A 19,268-nucleotide genomic window follows, 5' to 3' on the forward strand; every position below is an offset into this window, starting at 1 on the left:
TTTATTTATATATTGCCATTTTAGTTACCATTTATTTAACGTACCACTTTTCTTTTTTTCATTTTGATGAACATTGTACCTTATACAAAAGCATGGTAGAAAAAAAAAACAATGTGTGCTATTTTGTATTTGCTCCTCTATCAGACACCAAATCTAAGAAAGTTTAGTTGTTATTTATCCCCCCAAAACATCAGTATTTCATAGAACTGTAGTGCTGTCTGCACTTGTAGGTTTAATAATACCCTTGCTTTATGAAATCAAAGTGATTGTTTCCAGAAAGTTCTTATGTTGGTGAAAGGAGCAAAAGTTTATTATTGGAATTATCCATCCATCCATCCATCCATTTTCCAAGCCACTTATTCTCACCGGGGTCACGGGACTATCCCAGCGAGAGAATCTAATAATTGTGTATATGATGTTGATGTTTGAATAGGTAGCAAAATTTAAATGGCTGTCATGACTCAGCTCTCAGCTGTACCAGTAGACTGCACATGTATCTTGCATTATTACTGGGTTTTTCTTGGTGCCAATATTCCCGTACCCCTCACCTCTCAGCTCCCCCATCTTCCATGGTTGCGTAAACGAGCATCTGGCCGAGCGCACGCCCTCGCCCACCTTCTCCACCACCGACTCCGAAATCACCGAGCTGGCGGACGAGCGCCAGAGCGAGATGTCCGACTTGATGGATGACGAGGCGTTCGTCGACGACACCAGCTCAGACGCCGGCACGGAGGAGGGCTCTGATATCTTCAGCGATGGCCAGGACCCCTTCTATGACCGCTCCCCCTGGTTCATCCTGGTGGGAAGGTTGGTGACTGGGGGTGGCTTTTCCACGTGATGCAAACGCAGGCTAGCACAGCACTCGGGACGCTTGCGTCTTTGGTTAGGTGATATGTTGCTTGGGTTTAAAGTTGGGGAAGGAACAATGCCGTAGAATCGAAGCAGGGCATTTCAGACAAACATGTTGAGAAGCTGCAACAAAGGAGTTTATACCCTTCCATTGCTTTAAATATTTATCTTATTTTATTATCTGAAGAACCCTTCTCATCTGGTGGTTACAGAATTGTTTCAGATGGCTTTCAAAGCAGTTTATAGAGATGAATTTAATATGTGTGGTGGGGATGAAATAAATATTAGTCACACCACTTAAGCCTGCTTTGCAAGACTTACTTTTCATCGAAAGTAAAAAGCCACCATCCTTTTCTCATCCCTCCCCCGCCTCCCACTGTGATGTGTCATTCCTTGCCACCATGGTAACACTGACTGTATTAACTCCCATCTGTTGATCACGTCTGTAATTTTGTTTTCATTTGTTTTAATAATCCCCCTCACTCTATTTCATGTAAGGTTCTTGTTTTGTTGGTTATATTCAGTGTTTATTTTGAGTACTTTCAAACTGTTGCTTTTTTGTTTTTGAAATAATTTACTGCAGTAGCAGATTGTAAAAGTTGTAAATACTGTTTGTAATGACAGAGTGGGTCAATCTCAAAGCAGGGCAGACAAGACTCATCAACACCTACTTGAAGTCCGCTTGACGTCAAATCTTAATGCACTTTTTTTTTTTTCTCCGCCTCCCCCTTTTTAAAACATACTTGTCACTTAATTCATTAATTTTCCATACCGCTTATCCTCATGAGCGTCGTGAACGTGCTGGAGGCTACCCCGGCTATCTTCGGACGAGATGCAGGGTACTGCTTGAACTGGTCACCAGCCAATTGAAGGGCACAAATAAACAATCGAACATTAACGCTCCCATTCACACCTACAGGCAATTTAGAGTCCTGGATTAACCTCCTGTGCATGTTTTGGGGCTGTGGGAGGACATCGGAGTACCTAGAGAAAAGCCACACAGGAACGTGGAGAACATGCTAACTCCACACAGACAAGGATGGATTTGAACGCAGATTCTTAGAACTTTGAGGCAAATGTATTAACCATTTCTTCACCGTGTCGCCCACTCTGAATTCTATAAAATAAAAATGTCACTGGATAAGCTTTAAGAATTGTAAACAGCCTTTTAGATTCCCAAAGGGTGAATTAAATGCATTTAACACACAGCACTGCAGCAGATTTAATCTTTATTCTTTTCTTTTTTTACTTGCAGAGCTTTTGTGTACCTGAGCAACCTGCTGTACCCCGTACCACTGGTTCATCGTGTTGCCATAGTAACAGAGAAGGGCGGCGTGCGAGGTTTCTTGCGCGTGGGGGTTCAGGCCATAGCTGGTGAGTAGTTAAGACTCAAGAATGATTGTGCTGTATTCTGCTCGATAACGTTTTACATTTTAATTATCCTAACGATGTTTTGTGTCTAGAAAAAAAAAAAAAATCACTCAGACGCACGTTGGGTGTTTAAGTAACGGGTCCTGACCAATCATGTTTCTTTGCAGCTGATGAGGAAGCCCCAGACTACGGGTCTGGAGTACGACAGTCTGGAACTGCCAAGATCTCTTTTGATGACGACTACTTCAAAAAAGTAAGTCCAGAGTCAACTGAAAACTCAGTCCTGTTAGAAGTGAGTAGATCACCTTTTCTGAGTGACAGTCTACAGATAACTGCCAAATTATAGCTGTGCGAAATAAAAGTCAATAAAGCTCAACAGTATTACTTTTTAAAATAGCAGTGTCTGCATTTTGCTTTACTTATTTAAACAATTACTCAACTTAAAGAAGCTGTTAATCACCAAGAAGTGTTTCTCATCACTCTATATTGTATGGAGTTAACCAATTTCTAGCATCTGTGAAGAGATTTTAATGCCCGGGAGGACAAGATTCAATTTTAAAATCACCACTTAGTGCTCATTTCTCTCTGGCTTTCTGTTAATAAAATAATAAACGCAGTACTACTCTTCCTGATAAATGTTAACGTTTGTACTCTCTCTTTGTTGTCCCAATAGAATGATTTTCCATCTACAGTTATGACTCACTCTGGGTTGTCCCTGGAAGAGCTGCGCATTGTGGAGGGCCAGGGTCAGAGTTCAGAGGTCATCATTCCCTTGGAGGAGCTCAACAGAGTCAATGAGATGGGTACGGCTGCCAGACCTTTACCGCTTAACAGATGGTCCTGTTGAATGCTCATCAAGGCATATGGAAACTAGGCTGGTGTAATCTAGGAATGTGTACAAAAGTGTTGGTAAATCAATAGCGCTACAAAAAATTGTACAAATCATGAGCTCTGCAAAGTGACACAACCTAATCTTTAATTGCTTTACCCTGACAACATAAATGCAGATTCAAAGAGCAGCTTCAGGCTGTTCCTCGTGAACTCAAAACACAAACCATGACACTCCTCTTCCAGATCTCAAGATGGAAAACCTTCCAGAAACCAAGCTGCCTTGTGCTGACAGTCCACCCGGCCAGTTGCAGATAGGCACCACCTTCACGTTCCGTGTGACCGTGCTCCAGAGCACCGGCGTCCCGCCAGAGTACGCTGACATCTTCTGCCAATTCAAGTGAGTCCTCGATTTAAGCATTAAAATCATCCAGCACATAGCGACCAGCCACATTGCAGATTAGTTCAACAATCAATCAATACTTCACAGAAGAGATACTAAAGGTAAACTGAACCGTGTCACCAGCCCACAATATCTTACCCATAAATCCACGGGTCATGCCACATCTGTTTGTCTCATGTGTAAAAAGTAGTTACAGTTTAAAAAGATGATGAAAAGACAACACGGGTTGAGAAAGCACCACCGTACAGTGTCATTAACACCAGGAGATGCTCACAGCTCATAGCCAGAGAGAAAAAGCAACGATATAATATACAGTATCCTGTTGATTTGAAAAATTAAGGGGTTTCAGTATAAACGTTTGAATGAACTAGCCAGATATTTCAAATTGTTATCCCTGGGTCATTGGGTTGTCCAGAAAGACAAGAACTCCCTTGCCAATGTTAAGAGGTACACATTTGCAAGTGAGGCCAGGACATTCATTGATTTGCTTTTCTTCAGTTTCCTTCATCGTCACGATGAAGCTTTTTCCACCGAGCCCTTGAAGAACACTGGCAAAGGCGCTCCTCTGGGCTTTTATCATGTCCAAAATGTGAGTATATAGTGTTTGTGTACACATTGGAAGTAGTAAACACCCACCCGGTTTTGCCAACTTCTCTCCATTTATTGCCTGAGCAGATTTCAGTGGAGGTGACAGAGTCCTTTATTGAGTACATCAAGACCAAGCCCATCGTATTTGAAGTGTTTGGCCATTACCAGCAACATCCGCTACATCTCCATGGCCAAGACCTCATCAGGTGAGTAACAAGGAAGTCATCTAATGTATTTGGACCAGTTGTCTTCAACTAAAATGTGCTTTTTGAGGGTGTTCGCTTTGCTTTAAAGTCTTACTCATTTCTTCCCACAGTCCTCCAACACCATCTAGGAAATACTATCCTATTCCAATGCCACTGTCTAAACCTGGTAAGGATTTAACTTCCATGGCAGGATATTTTGAAGCCTCTCACTGTCATTCTCATTTCTCATATTAGCATGCTTCATATTTCCTTCCACTTGTCTTTCATTTTTTTTTTTGCTTCCTTTGGATTTTCTTGGACACTCATCACATGACACATTGCAACCCCAGACCACACGCGTAAAATAGAGTTGCTGCGCTACCTGATGAGTGGCTACGTGAACGGCAAGGTGCTGGACACGTTGTCCGAGCACGCCAATGCCTTGGCCTCTTCCGCTGTGGCCAGCCTGGAGGATGAAGCTGACCAGCTATCTCACTTTCCCTTCCTCTCAGTGCTTGACGACCCCGTGTTTATTGTGCCTAGGCACCATGGTCGGTCCAGTGGGCAGTGACACAGCTTACGTTCCATTCCGCCATTCCCGGTGTTAGCTTCTCCTGCGTGTGATAATTAGACTAGCGCTGTGCTCTAGTCTGCACTGTAGACGATAGCACAGTGAGTCTGCAGTGGTGTGTTGTGTCCTGCACTTTGCTGCAGGTACTTGTAGTTTTCTCCCTCGCTCAAGTAAACGCTCTCTTGTTGCTTTAATGACCCCAATTCCTAACCAAAACCCAATCTGTTGCATTTGCTAGTACACCCTAAAATTAATGTAATCTTTTTTTTATGTTTCGCTACAGTGTACCTGCTGCAGTGACTGTTGAATGAAACGCCACACTAAAATTACGGTGCCCGACGGGCAAATATGGCAATGTACAAAAACAAAAACCACACAAGCACAAAAAACACTTAATCATAAAAATTCCACAATCACAAAAAAGGCAAAGGAAAAATGTTGCAAACAAACACAAAAAAAAATCATACAAATCCCAACAGTAAAAGAGAAATGATACAAACACCCATATAAAAAAAAAAGCTACAAAACAAAAACACACACAAATGTCAAAGCAACTGCAAGAAAGAAAATGGAAGTCTGCCAGGCCACGAGGGGGTGTGACTTCCTGGACAGGCCAGTCCTGTGAGACCAGGGGTGCCTTTCATTGACACCAGTGCCCTGGAGCATCCCGACTAACCAACGTACCTGCGTGGCAGCCATGTTGGAGATGTCACCGTTCCAATGGATAGGTTTCTAATTACGTCATCTTGTTTGTCACCACCACCCTTAGACCAATCAGATGAATTAACAATAGAAAAAAACTTCACGCTTCACCTATCACCTGTGTCCTTTGACCTCTATGACACACGAGATGGCTTAATTGGAAACCTATCCATAGAAGGGAATGCATTGGCACTGAAATTAGTCACAACTTGCTTATTTTTCAACTGATTTTCATGAGGGTTAAAGTTTTGCTAACGCCAAAGCCAATGCTATCAATACACAGCATTTGATGAAAGGAAATTGCTATGTGAAACAGCGTACAAAGTATAGGAAGTGCGTAGCGCTTTGCTTCTAATAAGGATCATGTCAGTAGTAGAATCATCTTTTTTTTAGGTCATCATAGAGAGTCTATTGGTTTGGTTGTTCTGTATGTCATATTGTATTTTATTGCTTTAACCGTAAAATACAAGATGTGTGACTTGAGGATTATGGCTCCGGTTTCGATATTCACCTAACGTGGCATATATGTGTGCGTGTATGTACATTTGTATCAGTCCCAGCCACCAAGTTGAACACAATCAGCAAGTCCAACCTGGGCCAGTGTGTCAGTAAATACGATCTTCTTGTCTGGTTTGAGATCACCGAGCTGGAGCCCACAGGAGAGTGAGTACCTGAACATACACGATGCTTTTATACACGGAGTTTAAGGTAGTTCTAGTTTAAAATGAATGTATCATCAAGTTTCCTCTGAAGTGTGATGTGAATGAGTGTACAGTGACATTGAGATACAGTATTTGTGTCCGCTTTGGGAGCAAAGTGTTCCCAAAGTCGCCATGTTGTTTTGTATTGTTTTGTTGTATTGTACTATATTGTATTGTTTTGTTCATGTTGTTAATGAGCAGGCATTATTACCTTCACATTTTTAGTTTTGGTGTTAACTATATTTTTGATGTGTCTGAGCTCGAGTTGACCTCTGTGCAGGTACATTCCAGCCATAGTGGATCACAGTGGAGCACTGCCTTGCCATGGCACCTACCTTTTGCACCAGGTACCAGGGAGACGCGTCACACATGTTCTTCCCATTGAACTCTACATTGTCTCATTGGACAGTTTCAATTGACAGTTTCAATTATTTATACGAAGAATAAAGGTTTTCAATGAAAGCTACTGATTCTGTGCTTCTGTCATGTTTTGCTGTAGGGGATCCAGCGGCGGATCACTGTGACTCTAATCCATGAGAAGGGTAGCGAACTGCACTGGAAAGATGTTCGCGAGCTGGTTGTGGGTGAGCAATCCATTAGAGATCAGCAGTTCTTGCATTGACCGGCAAAAAAACAACATGAGAGAATTCAAACGTCAGTGGACAATTTGGACATCAATTGATGATTTAAAAACTGAGACAGAACAGCTGATTTTAAAGTATGGCTGCAAGTTGATGTAATGCCTGTACTGAATCTATTCGAGATTTTGTAGTAGTGTTGAATTTGATCCGCTCCCACCAGGTCGTATACGGAACAAGGCTGAAGTGGACGACGGTGCTGCTGATGCCGTATTGTCACTTAATATTATCTCTGCAAAGAACATAAAATCTTCCCAAAATTCCAACAGGTAAATTCAATACACACAGCTTTGACCAAAAAGTGAAAGGTTGTTCTTTTCTTTTATATCACACGATATATGACAAATGTAATTTTGCATTTACTGCGCATTGATTTGATTTGTGTGTCTGTGCGTGTGTATGACCGTGTGAATGTCTCGTTTCTTCTTAATCTTTTGGAGTCACCGCATGACCACCGATTTGCTCCATTTTTGCCTGACTCTTTGTGCTTCTCTTTCTTTCTGTGCATTCGTCCTTCCGGTTTCTGCTGGACTGTTGATTGTCCTCAGACTGTCTATTGATAAGGATATTGATAGGTACTAGTAAGCAAATAACATAAGGTTCCTTCTCTGAAAGAACTTTATGGTGCCCTTAGTCCAATAGAATAGAATTCAGTTCCTAAATAGTACGTGTGCTTGATTGTATGTCACATGGGGTCTGCCTTTATTTGTAATTACTGTTCGCTGAACAGCCAAATGAACCTCATGTACTCTGTCTACGAGGACAAAAAGGTCGAGTCAGACCCCCTGGCATAATACACATGTATTAATCATACAGGCAAATCAGTCGCCTTTTAGCGAAATATGCTGTTGTGAACTCAAAGTAGGCAACCGTTTCCTAGGGTGGGAGGGGAGTCATTATTTCACTGTACTTTTTCCTCTTACATGAGTAATTTTTTTGGACTTCTTTTTACTTGAGTCACATTATTGTCAGGTAACTTGATTACAATATTTGGTACACTACCCACATTTGAAGTGGACATCCTCAGTTGCTACTCTTACGTTTAAGCAACATTTTGTGTTGCCAAGCTCTCGGCTCCTGCTGTGTTTGACCTTTTGTTTTCAATCATTAGCTACCGTTCCTCATCACCTCTTTGTAAAGTACAGTAGTGACTAAATGAAGAGGAGCTGTCCTTGCATTGTGTGCTAATTGTTTTGGTTTTGTTCTCCCGCAGGACCTTCTACCGCTTCGAGGCAGTGTGGGACAGCTCACTACACAATTCCCTCCTACTAAACCGCATTACTCCTTACGGAGAGAAGATCTACATGACGCTGTCGGCGTATCTGGAGGTCTGCTGCAGAGCGTCCGTTTTTTATGAGCTTATTTGTACATTGGGCTAATTTTAAAATGCGCCACGCGTCATCTCTTTGTAGCTTGACCATTGCATCCAGCCTGCTATTATCACCAAAGACGTGTGCATGGTCTTCTACTCCCGAGATGCAAAGATCTCACCTCCCCGTTCTCTGAGGAACCTCTTTGGGAGCGGCTATTCTAAAGCCCCAGACTGGTGAGCCTGCAAGACACTACACTGTTAACTTAACCAGTGGTGCTCAAACTTGAATCTAGGGATCACCAGGGTAACTTGGGTGTCTGCAAAGTAATTTACAAGCTACATATGGAGAAAGGCACACAAATTAAACTAATCATGTCAGCTTTGAGCCAATTAAAAGCCTTGCTCTGATTTTGATGTATCACAATATTTCTGAGAGCTCTCGAATTGTGGAGCGTTACTAGCTCTTTCACGCTCTTCTCATGTAAAGTTTTACAAGTGAGGGAAGGCAAGCTCAACAAAATATTTGCCGCATACCTCGGGTGAAACTTTCCAACATGTTAATAAATCAGTGCTTCTGTAACGTACAAATAGACACTTTGTCTCTGGCAATATTCATAATGTATTTCACTTATGTAGCGTGGTTTCAAGGAACTCAACAGATGTTACAATTGCGCACAGCATTCATTCCACAGTTACACTCTAGTGGTGGTCAGCTACTTGTGTAGCCACTGCTCCCCTGGTGCAGTCTGATGGAAGGACGGCTGGCTTTCCACGCTTGTGGAGCCTCTCACCACCTTCAAACATCAAGGCACTTTCATTCATAGTAAATGTGGGTTAAATGACTTTCCCAGGGTCACACTGAACATATGCACTTGGGCAAGGATACAAAGTGTACACTTTCCCCTTTGTGCTACGCCTGTGAGATTAACTCCTTGTCGTACAGACCCAATTTGGAAGAGATTCTGGTCATGTTGTTTGTTTCTTAACAAGAATTAAAGTAGGTAGTCCGTTTTTTTTTTTTGTTTTTTTTAATCTGTTAACTGTTTCTTATGGAAAAAATTGCTAAATTTAGTGACAAAATTGCTAAATTCATGATAAAATCAGAACAGCACACTAATTGTCCTTTTTAAATATCTCAGTTTGCAGCCCTGTTGTTAACAATAGCAGTATAATTCAGGCACAGATGTTGGAAAAATATTGAATTTAGTTTAACTGAATTTGCTCAAGTTAAACAGATGATATGACACTTAAAAAAACTAATTTGCATGGCATTTCCGAAGCACACAGTGGTTATGTTAATTGCCAGAGGGATTATGAGGAGCTGGTTGGAAAGATTTCTCCCCTGTGTGAGGTGCCTCAACCCAAAATCTTTAAGAAACCGGTATCTCCATGGTCATGTTACTGTCAGACTTATGTTTTATCTGTTCTATTTGTTCACAGCAACCGTGTTTCCGGAATCTATGAGTTGAGTTTGTGCAAGATGTCCGATTCTGGAAGTCCAGGTGAGCTGGGTGACATGATGATGTTTAAGTGTTGCACAACAGGATCCAAGTCTATCAAGGATATGAGTTCATGGAATTTGTTGGCCACGATTTGCAGGCATGCAACGCCGGAGAAGGAAGATCTTAGACACATCAGTGGCGTATGTGCGTGGTGAGGAGAATCTGGCTGGGTGGAGGCCCAGAGGAGACAGCCTCATCCTGGAACACCAATGGGAGCTGGAGAAAATGGAGCAGCTCCACGAGGTACTGTGCATGGTTTACAAGTCACCTGAAAACTGAGGAAATACATACTGTATGTTTTCATGAGCGGCACGGTATACGACTGTTTAGCACAACCACTTCACAGTTCGGAGGACCGGGATTCAAATCTGGCCTCACCTGTGTGGAGTTTGCATGGGTTTTCTCCTCCCACATTCCCGAAGCATGCATGTCACGTTAATCGAAGACTCGAAGTTGCCCGTGGGTGTGAATCCGAGTGCGCATGGTTGTTTATACTGTATGTGCCCTGCGATTAGCTAGCGACCACCTCAGTGTGTATCTAAGGATAAGGGCTTCAGAAAATGGATTGATGGATGTTTTCATGGTGTTTTAAACACACTTGATTTTTCCTTTTACTTGTCTAGGTGGAGAAGACCCGCCACCTCCTCCTGCTGAGAGACAAACTGGGAGAATCGGCTCCCGTGGAATCGGCGGCAACCACCAAATCGCTAAGCGAGTTGCTCTCTCCAAGCATGAGCTCAGGCACCTTGTCCACCTCCACTTCCATCTCCTCTCAGATCTCCAGCACCACCTTTGAGAGTGCCGTTACACCCAGCGAGAGCAGCGGCTACGACTCTGCTGACATCGAGAGCCTGGTGGATCGTGAGAAGGAGCTGGCCACTAAGGTAACAGAAAATTCCTCAACATGAGACCGTATACATTACTTACCGTGAGAAGGTTTACAATTGGAAGATGAGGAAGTTATTTTTACATCCATTTTTGAAAGCAGAAATATTATATTAGATTCTTACAGACTGGATTTTCTACAATGCCATCTTTATTCCAACAATTGTTACATTTCTAATAATTCTCCCAACAATTAAGTTGCCAACAGAAGTGACATCAGCCCCAAGTGTGAAGGATCAAAAAACATTGTGATGCTTTTTAGAGAATTTCCACTTTGAAATTATCCTTCTTGTGTTGTATGCTGTTTGATTGCATTATGATTTTTCTCTTTGTTTTAAATGGTAATAAGCTGTTTTTTCTTTGTTTTTAAATTCTTTTAACGACGTAAAACACATTGAATTAGATTGTCTATGTATAAGATGGACCCTACAGTATGTCAGCTGACTTCCAGTGAGAATGTGTAGTGTAGTGCATAATTATCCTAAAAGCGTAGAATTGATTTTAAATCCAGTGCTTAAAGAGCTTAAAAACTCCACAAATATAAAGTTGTCAGGAATTCTTTCTCAAGAATGTGTCCGATTTCCAATTAGCCTTTTAGTATAATAGAGATTGGAATATGCAGAACCATATTCAGGTGGTTGATCTGGTGTTAAGCATGTCGCTTAGCAAATTTAGACAGCGACCATTAATATGCAGTACCCTCCAAAAGTATTGGAAGGGTGAGGTCAATTCAATGGGGTTTCAGATCAAAAGATGAACATGAAATAGAAGTTCTGAATTCCAGACATTATTTCATGTTATTTACATCTAAACCCAGTGTTAAACCCACGATAGAGCACTTTAAACCTTGTTTTTGGCCTCAGGTTTGACCTGTGAAAACTGCATTTGCTGTTACAGCTGGCCATAGGAGCAAGCAAACCATTTTGAAACCAAAAGAAGAGGGAACATCGATCAGAACTATTGTGCGACATGGGCATAACCAATACAATCATTTTGGAATCCTTAGGGATCCTGAAAAAGAAACAAACTGCTAGTGTAAGAAGCAAAAGACACCAAACAAGTCTGCCAATGGTGTCAAGAGCAGTTGATGACAGAAACATTGTGAGAGCTCTGAGGAAACAAAGACAATAGTTAGACATCACTGACTTCCAAATGGTGAAAGGCAGATTTAGGTAGCAAAATCCAGTGTTCGAAAAAAGACTATGAGAGAACTTTACAGGCATACCACAAGATGCAAACCACTCATCAGTCAAAAGAATTGGAAGGCCAGATTGGATTTTGCAAAGAAGTACAGAGATGAGCAGCAAAGATTTTGGAAGCGTTTTATGGATTGATAAGACCAAAATTAACCTTTTTCAAACTGATTGAAAAGCCAAAATATGGTGAAAGAAAGAATCTGCTTACAATCCAAAACACACAAGGTCACCTGTGCAGCATGGTGGAGGTATTGTCATGGCTGGGGTTTGCATGGCATGGTTCTGGAATGGGATCCCGAGACTTTATTGATGATGTAACTGAATGAAACTGAATGGATTCTGGATTCACACTTGATCTCGTGAGGGTTGCAGATTAGCAGGAGCCAACAGTATGTCAGCTGACTTCCAGGTACCTGGTTGCCAGTCCAAGATGTTCATCGCATTCATTCACTTGTGTGCATACTTGCAATTTAGAGCCTTCAGTGAACCTAACAGGCAGGGGAGTCATGTAAATTCCACGCTGGAAGGTCAGAACCGAAATTTGAACGCTAAACCTCAAAACTGTGAGCCTTCTTCTTGTGGTTAAGGGGAATGAAAGGTCTTGAATCTAATGGTAGTGGTCTCTCAAAAGGTACTTGTGGAAATCCTGATATATGTCCTTTTTGCAGTCGCTCAAAGCAGCAAAGTAGTTGGGCATGAATTAATGGCCCTCTCTCCCGAGGCCTCCGTTGGGTCAAGTTCAGCACTAAATCTGACAAATTCCAAATGATGAATACACTTTAGCTCATCAAAAGTCAATAACGCCCATTCTAAGAACGTGTGTTCTCTAGCAATCAACGGGCTCCCTCTGTTTGCTTCCCGTGCAGTGCCTCCGCCTCCTGACTCATACCTTCAACAGCGAATACAACCAGTTGGTGAACAGCATCAGTGACTGCAAGGTGAGACCAAGCTGTCACCGTCACGTCGTAACACCGATCACCGTCACACTGTATGCGCTCTCGTCAACATGCGTCTCTCCTCTCAGCTTTCCGACATCTCTCCGATGGGACGTGACCTGTCGGTGACCAGCTTCAGCAGCGCCACGCTCACTCCTTCCTCCACATGTCCTTCTCTCTCCGACTCCCGTTGTGGCTCTGTAGAACAGAAGTAAATTTGTCATTTAATCTGCAGCTAATAAAAAAAAAAAAAATCAGTAGACTAGCTTCCAGTATGATCACGGTTATGTTTATGGTCATAATAACACCGCAAGCCTTTTTTAACTTTTGAATTTTTACCCAAGGACTCCAGAGAATTCTTCCCGTGCGTCCAGCCCATCCTGCTCCGACTATGAAAACTTCCCCATGGTTCCCACCCTGGAGGCGTCGTATCTTGCACGTGCTGGAAAGAACGAATTCCTCAACTTGGTGCCTGATATTGAAGAAATGAGGCCGGGGTGAGAGCTCCCACGTCCTGGACTTAATATAGAATGTTAATGTAAAGTGATTCACGGTATCCACTGAAGGATGAATCGCAAATTCACCCAAAGAAAAAAAAAAAAAATCAGATCTTCAACTTGTACTTTCGCTCCCTATTAGATCTGTCGTGTCCAAGAAGGGTTTCCTAAGCTTCATGGAGCCTCGCTCCAACTCTTGGGTGAAGCACTTTGTAGTCGTGCGGCGGCCTTATGTCTTCATCTACAACAGCGACAAGGACCCGGTGGAGCGGGGGGTCCTCAACCTTTCCACGGCGCAAGTGGAGTACAGTGAGGACCAGCAGGCCATGCTCAAGGTATCCCATTGATGAGGAACCAATAGCGCCATCTTGACCAACATGAAAATCTAGAATCATAGTAGACTTACGTTTTAATTTTGAAAAAAAAAAAAAAAAAAAAGCAAGACAAAGCTTTTTATTCCCAAATACATTTCATATAGAGATTATAAATATGTAACTCCAAAGTTAAATACAACGGAGCTGTACTCAAATTGTGATTCTTCCCGTGTATGACAGTGTTTCAGGAAATACAGATAAGCTGCACTTTTAGAAAAGTCTCCTATCACAAAGGACAGGCGGAGGATAAGAGGGCAGAAAGACACCATGGCAGTTGCTAACGAAAAGCTGTGACTCTTTGGATTTGAAGAGGGTTTTAAGGCATTTGCCTTTGAGAGGTCAGGTGGGACTGAGTCCTGAAGGCGGGTGGCAGGGAGGCTGAAGCGAGGGCGAGGCGGATGGAGAACAAAGATCTGAGAGAGCAGGGGTGGGTACGGCAAGGTGAAGGAGGTCAGCAGGACCAGGTTTTTTATGGCTTTGAATTTGTAGATCAGTATTTTATAATTGGATGCAGTCTTGGAGTGCAGTTGCAGGGCTGGAGTGATGTGATGACTTGCGAAAATCCTTGTGATAATACGGGTGGCAAAGTTCTGGAGAAGCCATAGTTTTTGTAGTGACTTGTGGAGGAGACCAGTGAGGAGAAAGTTGCTAAAATCCAGGTGGATATTGACAAGGCTAAGAGAAAGGTGGGGAGTCGGGGATGGATGTAGGCCAACGATGTTTCGGAGTATGCAGAAGTATGCAGACTGGGTGATGTTGTGGATGTGTGCTTGGAAGGAGGATGACACCCAGACTCCTAACCTGAGGGGACGGGGAAACCGTGTAACTATCAAGTGCAATGGAAAAACCGTTGGTTTTGCCGTGCATGGACTTGGGTACCCCTAAGTAGGATATGTAAAAAGTTGGATGAGAACCAGTGTTTGAGTTCAGAGAAGTGAGGAAGGAGGAAGTGTGGCAGTTGGTTTGTTGGAGGGATAAATCTTAGTAAATGAACACAATTGCTTGGATTTGGGTTTTTTTTTTACTTCCATATTTGTTGCTCGGTAGAATTTATGCTTGGATCCACTTCTTAAATTAGCATTTCAATTGCCCACAGATACCCCGAGTAAAACAATAAAACCAGTCACTCCACTCCGAAAACAACATATAATGCTGTCTACGCACACTATTTATGAATTGAAACAGCTGTAGGAGAGAATTAGTGATGATTCCAATGCAAAAGTTTAACGAGAATGTTCTTTTCTTGTCAGACACCCAACACCTTTGCTGTGTGCACAAAGCACAGAGGAATCCTCCTGCAGGCCAACAATGAGAAAGACATGAACGACTGGCTTTACGCGTTCAACCCTCTGCTCGCCGGAACGATAAGGTGCCCTCACGTCTCTCACGCTCGACTTGCAAACGGAAACTCAACTGCTCATAATCTGTTTTTGTTTTTTTTTTACCACGTCTACCCGCAGATCCAAACTGGCAAGGAGACGTAGTGGCCTCGTCAAGAACTGAAGTGGATACCGCAAGCTCTATTCTTTCCAAACGCCTTTGAACATACCACGTGTTAATACCTATTAATCTTTGTGATTCTTGACAGTTTTCTCTTGTAAGTAGACTTGTGGCTTACGTCTCCTTTCTTGCGATTTCTGTCCTCTTCAGCTTTTTGTGTTTTGGTTCATTCACAACGATGTCTAATTATTTTCTGCTTTACAGTCACCCCCCATCCCCCACACCCCCCCACGCCGAGTCCCTAACTAGTAGCATGTCGTGGTAGTCTACTCCTGTACACGATTCTCCAGACGACATTTTCCGTTTGCTGATCATCTGTGAAGATGTCTTTCCGTGTTAACTGTCACCAGCTTTTATTCTTTTTTTTTCTCAAAAAGCATGGTAACTGCAGCAGTCCTCAGGAGAACACCGAATTTGCTTACTGAAAAAATAACAAAAAATGGATTATGTTATAAAGGGAAAATATATATGATACTGTATCTCCAACGGATGCATCTGCTCTACTCAAAGCAACGAAAAAAATGCTGCTAATGTAGTCGTTTTCATAAGAGTTGCTTCAGGTTTCTGCCTCGTCTAGCGGAAGACAAATGAGGCCCTTTTCCTGCTCCCGAATGGCCTTTAGAAAACAAACGTAGATATTAACAATTTAGGATCTCATCTTAGTGAAGACCGAAAGAGACATTTTCCATGTTAGAGCCATATCCCGTGTACATACGTAACCCTGCAGTTGGGCCCACCATTGTGCAAGTAATAACTCAGTGAAGGTAACGCTGCGTACACATTTGTTCTCTCATGTCACAATGACGCAGTAATTATTGAGATCATATCAGCATCATATCATAAGATCATCACAATGATTTCTTGATTTTTTTTTTTTTTTTTTAAATTCAGGAGTGGGAAATCAATAAGGCCTGTGAGAACATTTAACTTCCATTCAATTCTAAACAATGCAAATCAAGACCTTATGATTAGACCGTCTGTGTCACAGTTCTGAGGACGGGGGTTCAAATCCCGCCTCTGCCTCTGTGAAGTTTGCCTGTTCTTCCCGTGTCTACATGGGTTTTTTCCGGGCACTCCGTTTTCCTTCCACGTCCCCAAAAACTTGCTTGGTTGGTTGATTGAAGACTCTAAATTGCCCGTTGGTGTGAATGTGAGTGTGAATGGTTGTTTGTTTAATTGTGCCCTGGGATTGGCTGGCAACCAATTCAGGGCGTACCCTGCCTCCTCCCCGAAGATAGCTGCGATAGGCTCCAAGAATCCCATGACCCTTGGGAAGGATAAGCGGCTCTGAAAATGGATGAATATATTATAATATACTACGCTAAAAATGTTTCATTTACCCTCAAAGTGGCTCTTGATTGTAAAATGGTTCCCACTCCTGGTACACACACACAAACACACACACAGACCGGAGCATTTTGGCTCTGTGCACGCTTTTCAAGTTTGTCAAACAAAGGCAGAGATGACACTAAAAAAGTTGAAGCTGCGTATAAACTTCATTGTCACATCCACTCAACGTCAGAGTGTCAACACCATGTGTTCCATTCACTTTCTCTCCGCAGTCTAGAATTTGCTATTTTCAGTTGCTATTAACATGTTTTCTGGTTTTAATAATTTAAGAAGGATGTTTTATATGTCCGGGTGTTTCTGTTCTTGAACAAGCTGCATTTAGTGATGTAACTTTTTTTTTTTTTTTTTGCACATGTAAACTATAGCAAGACAAGGGCCGAAATGCACATATCAGGACGATACTTGGAAGGCTGTTACACAAAAGGGTTCTTTTGAAAGAAATATTCAAGGGTTGAAAATATACACAAGTACTTTACTCACGCGACTGTTGTTGGAAAATAGTTGCTCTGTGCGTTATCGGCTATGCTGTGCTCCCGCTCAACTCATTTCGGCGCCTCCGTTTTGACTTGTGACCACGGTGTGATGTGATTGGTACAGATGGATGATTTTAAACTCTGGCCAACCAACCAGTAGTGTCCCTTTGTACGACAACACGCCAGTGGTAAGAAATGAATGTGAGCGGAGGCACCAGTACTGTTTTTATTTATTTTCCAAAAGATGAAGAAATCTCACACATCATCAGCATTTTTTTTTATTCCTCAAGTCAGCCAACTTGCTGGTGAACAAATGAAATCTGATGATTTTTGAGATTTTTATCCATTCTCTGTTACTTCTTAGATGTTTTTGTGATCCCTGTAGCTATTTTTCCACCTTTGCGGCTAATTTGCTGAGTTCTCTAACTTTGAAGTGTGTATTTATTGTTTGCAGAGTACATATTAGTTTGCAGCTCTTTGCACATATAAACAAAAAGCTTCAATTAACTGATCAAAATCTGCAGTTAGTTGGTCTTAAACCAAATGATGTGGCGTGGCAATGGAATGTACCGTGAAAATGTGTTTTGTTTCCAGGTCACTTATGAGGGGAAAATAGAACCAGAATAATCTCCTGGTTCCTTGTGGGGGACAGTTTATCGTGTTGCAGCTTTTTTCTTTTTTTTCCATTAGAAAGGGATGAGGGTGAAAGTGCCTGTGATAGCGAGCATATCCACGCACTACTCATACTAGCCAGCTATGTGAATTCTAACCATGTTAGATTTTCATTTGTTCTTATATCAGGGATTATAATATGAAGTAGCTAATGATATCTAAGATGACTAATACGATATTGGTTTTGCGTCTCTCTTCACCTCAAGTTGTTTCCGTTGATGCCTTTTAAACAGAACAAGCTTCCCCTCCGACAATTCTCAGTTAATCCTTTGGATTCCGCAAAAGTTCCAAACAGAAAGAGTAAACGTTGACACTGTACATTATTTGGTTTTGTTTCCATACTTACTTTGTAAATATCTGTGTTGTATGGAGCTTGAATAAAAATGTAAATATGTTTACTGTATTTGTAATAATTATAATCCATTCGCTATATAACATAGATGTGTCATGCAAAGATCCTAATAACTGTACGGTAACCCTGCACCATTGGTCTGTCTAGTGAATGAGGAAACAATAAAAGTGCAAACTGGTGATGCCTGTTTGTCTTGTCCTGGGTGCTGTGCGTGTGCATGTGTGCGCCTTTATAGTCAGTTCTCACTGAAGTCTGCAAGTTGTAATGTTAATTTGCGAAACATTGTTTTGTGTTTTTTTTTTTTTTTTTTTTACTGCATACCTATAATTGACCCCTCCGTACAGGGCACTTAACCACGTCTCCTGAAGTGACGTCACGCCACATGCGCTGACGTAAGACAAACAGTAAAAATGGCAAATACAATACAATACATTCTGAACTGAGACAGACTCCATGCTTCTGATTTCATTCAAATCAACGATATATTATAGATTCTAAATACAATACGTTATTAACTGAGAGAGACGCCATGCTTCTGATTTCATTCAATCATTCACACGTAGCAATGTTATGCTAGCGGAGAACGTCTCATTCATTTATACGAGACGTGGATTAAAAATCAAATTTAGGGCATATCTTCGTGCAAACACAGTCTGGTTAAGCTTCGGCCGCGAGCCGGCAAGAAAGCGACACGTTTGTGCAGTCCGATCATCGCTAAATATCGCTCAACAAAGAATAAGTGTCAATCGTTCACACGTAGCGGTGTTATGCTAGCGGAGAACGTCTCATTCATTTATACGAGACGTGTATTGAAAATCAAATATAGGGCATACCTTCGTGCAAACATATCTGTTCCGGTTGATATTAGATGGATTCAGTTGATGATGCGGTCTTACACAAAGTTTGATCCATCAAAGACATTTTTCGTACTGGGTCTTCGGTTTTGGAAAGGGTACGAATCGAACTTCACCAACTAGCCTTTCAGTATACCTGTCGTCACTATTACAAAGTCCGTGACGACACCTCTTAACCATATTTTTTGTTAAATAACCCAAATACGCGATAAAACGCTAACTAAACCTATACTGGACCATGCAATGTTGTCTGAGAAAATGGCGCGAGCAAAAACGGGCTTTGGTTTATGCAGATCTCTGGCCTCTGAGTGGTCAGTGATGCGGATTGCGCGATATCCACGGAGGGGTCAATTGGGGACTACTTGTGGTAGTATTTTTTTTCTCATTTAAAAGCTCTGATATGATAATTACACATCACATAAACCCCGGCGTACGTGCACCATAACTGGATCTTGCCCTTTGCATTTTTTGTTAAGTATTGTATGTGCAGCTTGATAACACACTGTGCACTGCTTTTGCAATGTATGAAT

The 19,268-nt window shown here is 41.9% G+C and overlaps 1 protein-coding gene across 7 annotated transcripts in view; it reads left to right on the forward strand.

Moving 5' to 3' along the window:
• The window catches only part of kif1b (kinesin family member 1B), a 67,800-nt gene extending 49,737 nt beyond the window's left edge, over nt 1–18,063 (forward strand). For 4 of the 7 annotated variants that reach the window (XM_061834004.1, XM_061833984.1, XM_061833985.1 and 1 more), the window contains 23 exons: nt 556–807; nt 2,105–2,223; nt 2,388–2,473; nt 2,894–3,023; nt 3,295–3,448; nt 3,950–4,040; nt 4,127–4,245; nt 4,356–4,411; nt 6,052–6,160; nt 6,479–6,545; nt 6,698–6,782; nt 7,000–7,105; nt 8,050–8,164; nt 8,249–8,382; nt 9,589–9,650; nt 9,748–9,893; nt 10,274–10,534; nt 12,598–12,669; nt 12,756–12,877; nt 13,011–13,163; nt 13,306–13,498; nt 14,788–14,906; nt 14,998–18,063. In XM_061834004.1, coding sequence (XP_061689988.1) covers nt 556–807; nt 2,105–2,223; nt 2,388–2,473; nt 2,894–3,023; nt 3,295–3,448; nt 3,950–4,040; nt 4,127–4,245; nt 4,356–4,411; nt 6,052–6,160; nt 6,479–6,545; nt 6,698–6,782; nt 7,000–7,105; nt 8,050–8,164; nt 8,249–8,382; nt 9,589–9,650; nt 9,748–9,893; nt 10,274–10,534; nt 12,598–12,669; nt 12,756–12,877; nt 13,011–13,163; nt 13,306–13,498; nt 14,788–14,906; nt 14,998–15,040 — 2,794 coding nt within the window. In that variant the 3' untranslated portion in view covers nt 15,041–18,063. The remainder of the gene's footprint in view (nt 1–555; nt 808–2,104; nt 2,224–2,387; nt 2,474–2,893; nt 3,024–3,294; nt 3,449–3,949; nt 4,041–4,126; nt 4,246–4,355; nt 4,412–6,051; nt 6,161–6,478; nt 6,546–6,697; nt 6,783–6,999; nt 7,106–8,049; nt 8,165–8,248; nt 8,383–9,588; nt 9,651–9,747; nt 9,894–10,273; nt 10,535–12,597; nt 12,670–12,755; nt 12,878–13,010; nt 13,164–13,305; nt 13,499–14,787; nt 14,907–14,997) is intronic. The other 3 variants (XM_061833987.1, XM_061833989.1, XR_009797008.1) reach the window with 2 other exon arrangements.
• The last annotated feature ends 1,205 nt before the right edge of the window (nt 18,064–19,268 follow it).

Source organism: Syngnathoides biaculeatus, chromosome 2, assembly GCF_019802595.1.
Source record: "Syngnathoides biaculeatus isolate LvHL_M chromosome 2, ASM1980259v1, whole genome shotgun sequence".
NCBI classification, from domain to species: Eukaryota; Metazoa; Chordata; class Actinopteri; order Syngnathiformes; family Syngnathidae; genus Syngnathoides; species Syngnathoides biaculeatus.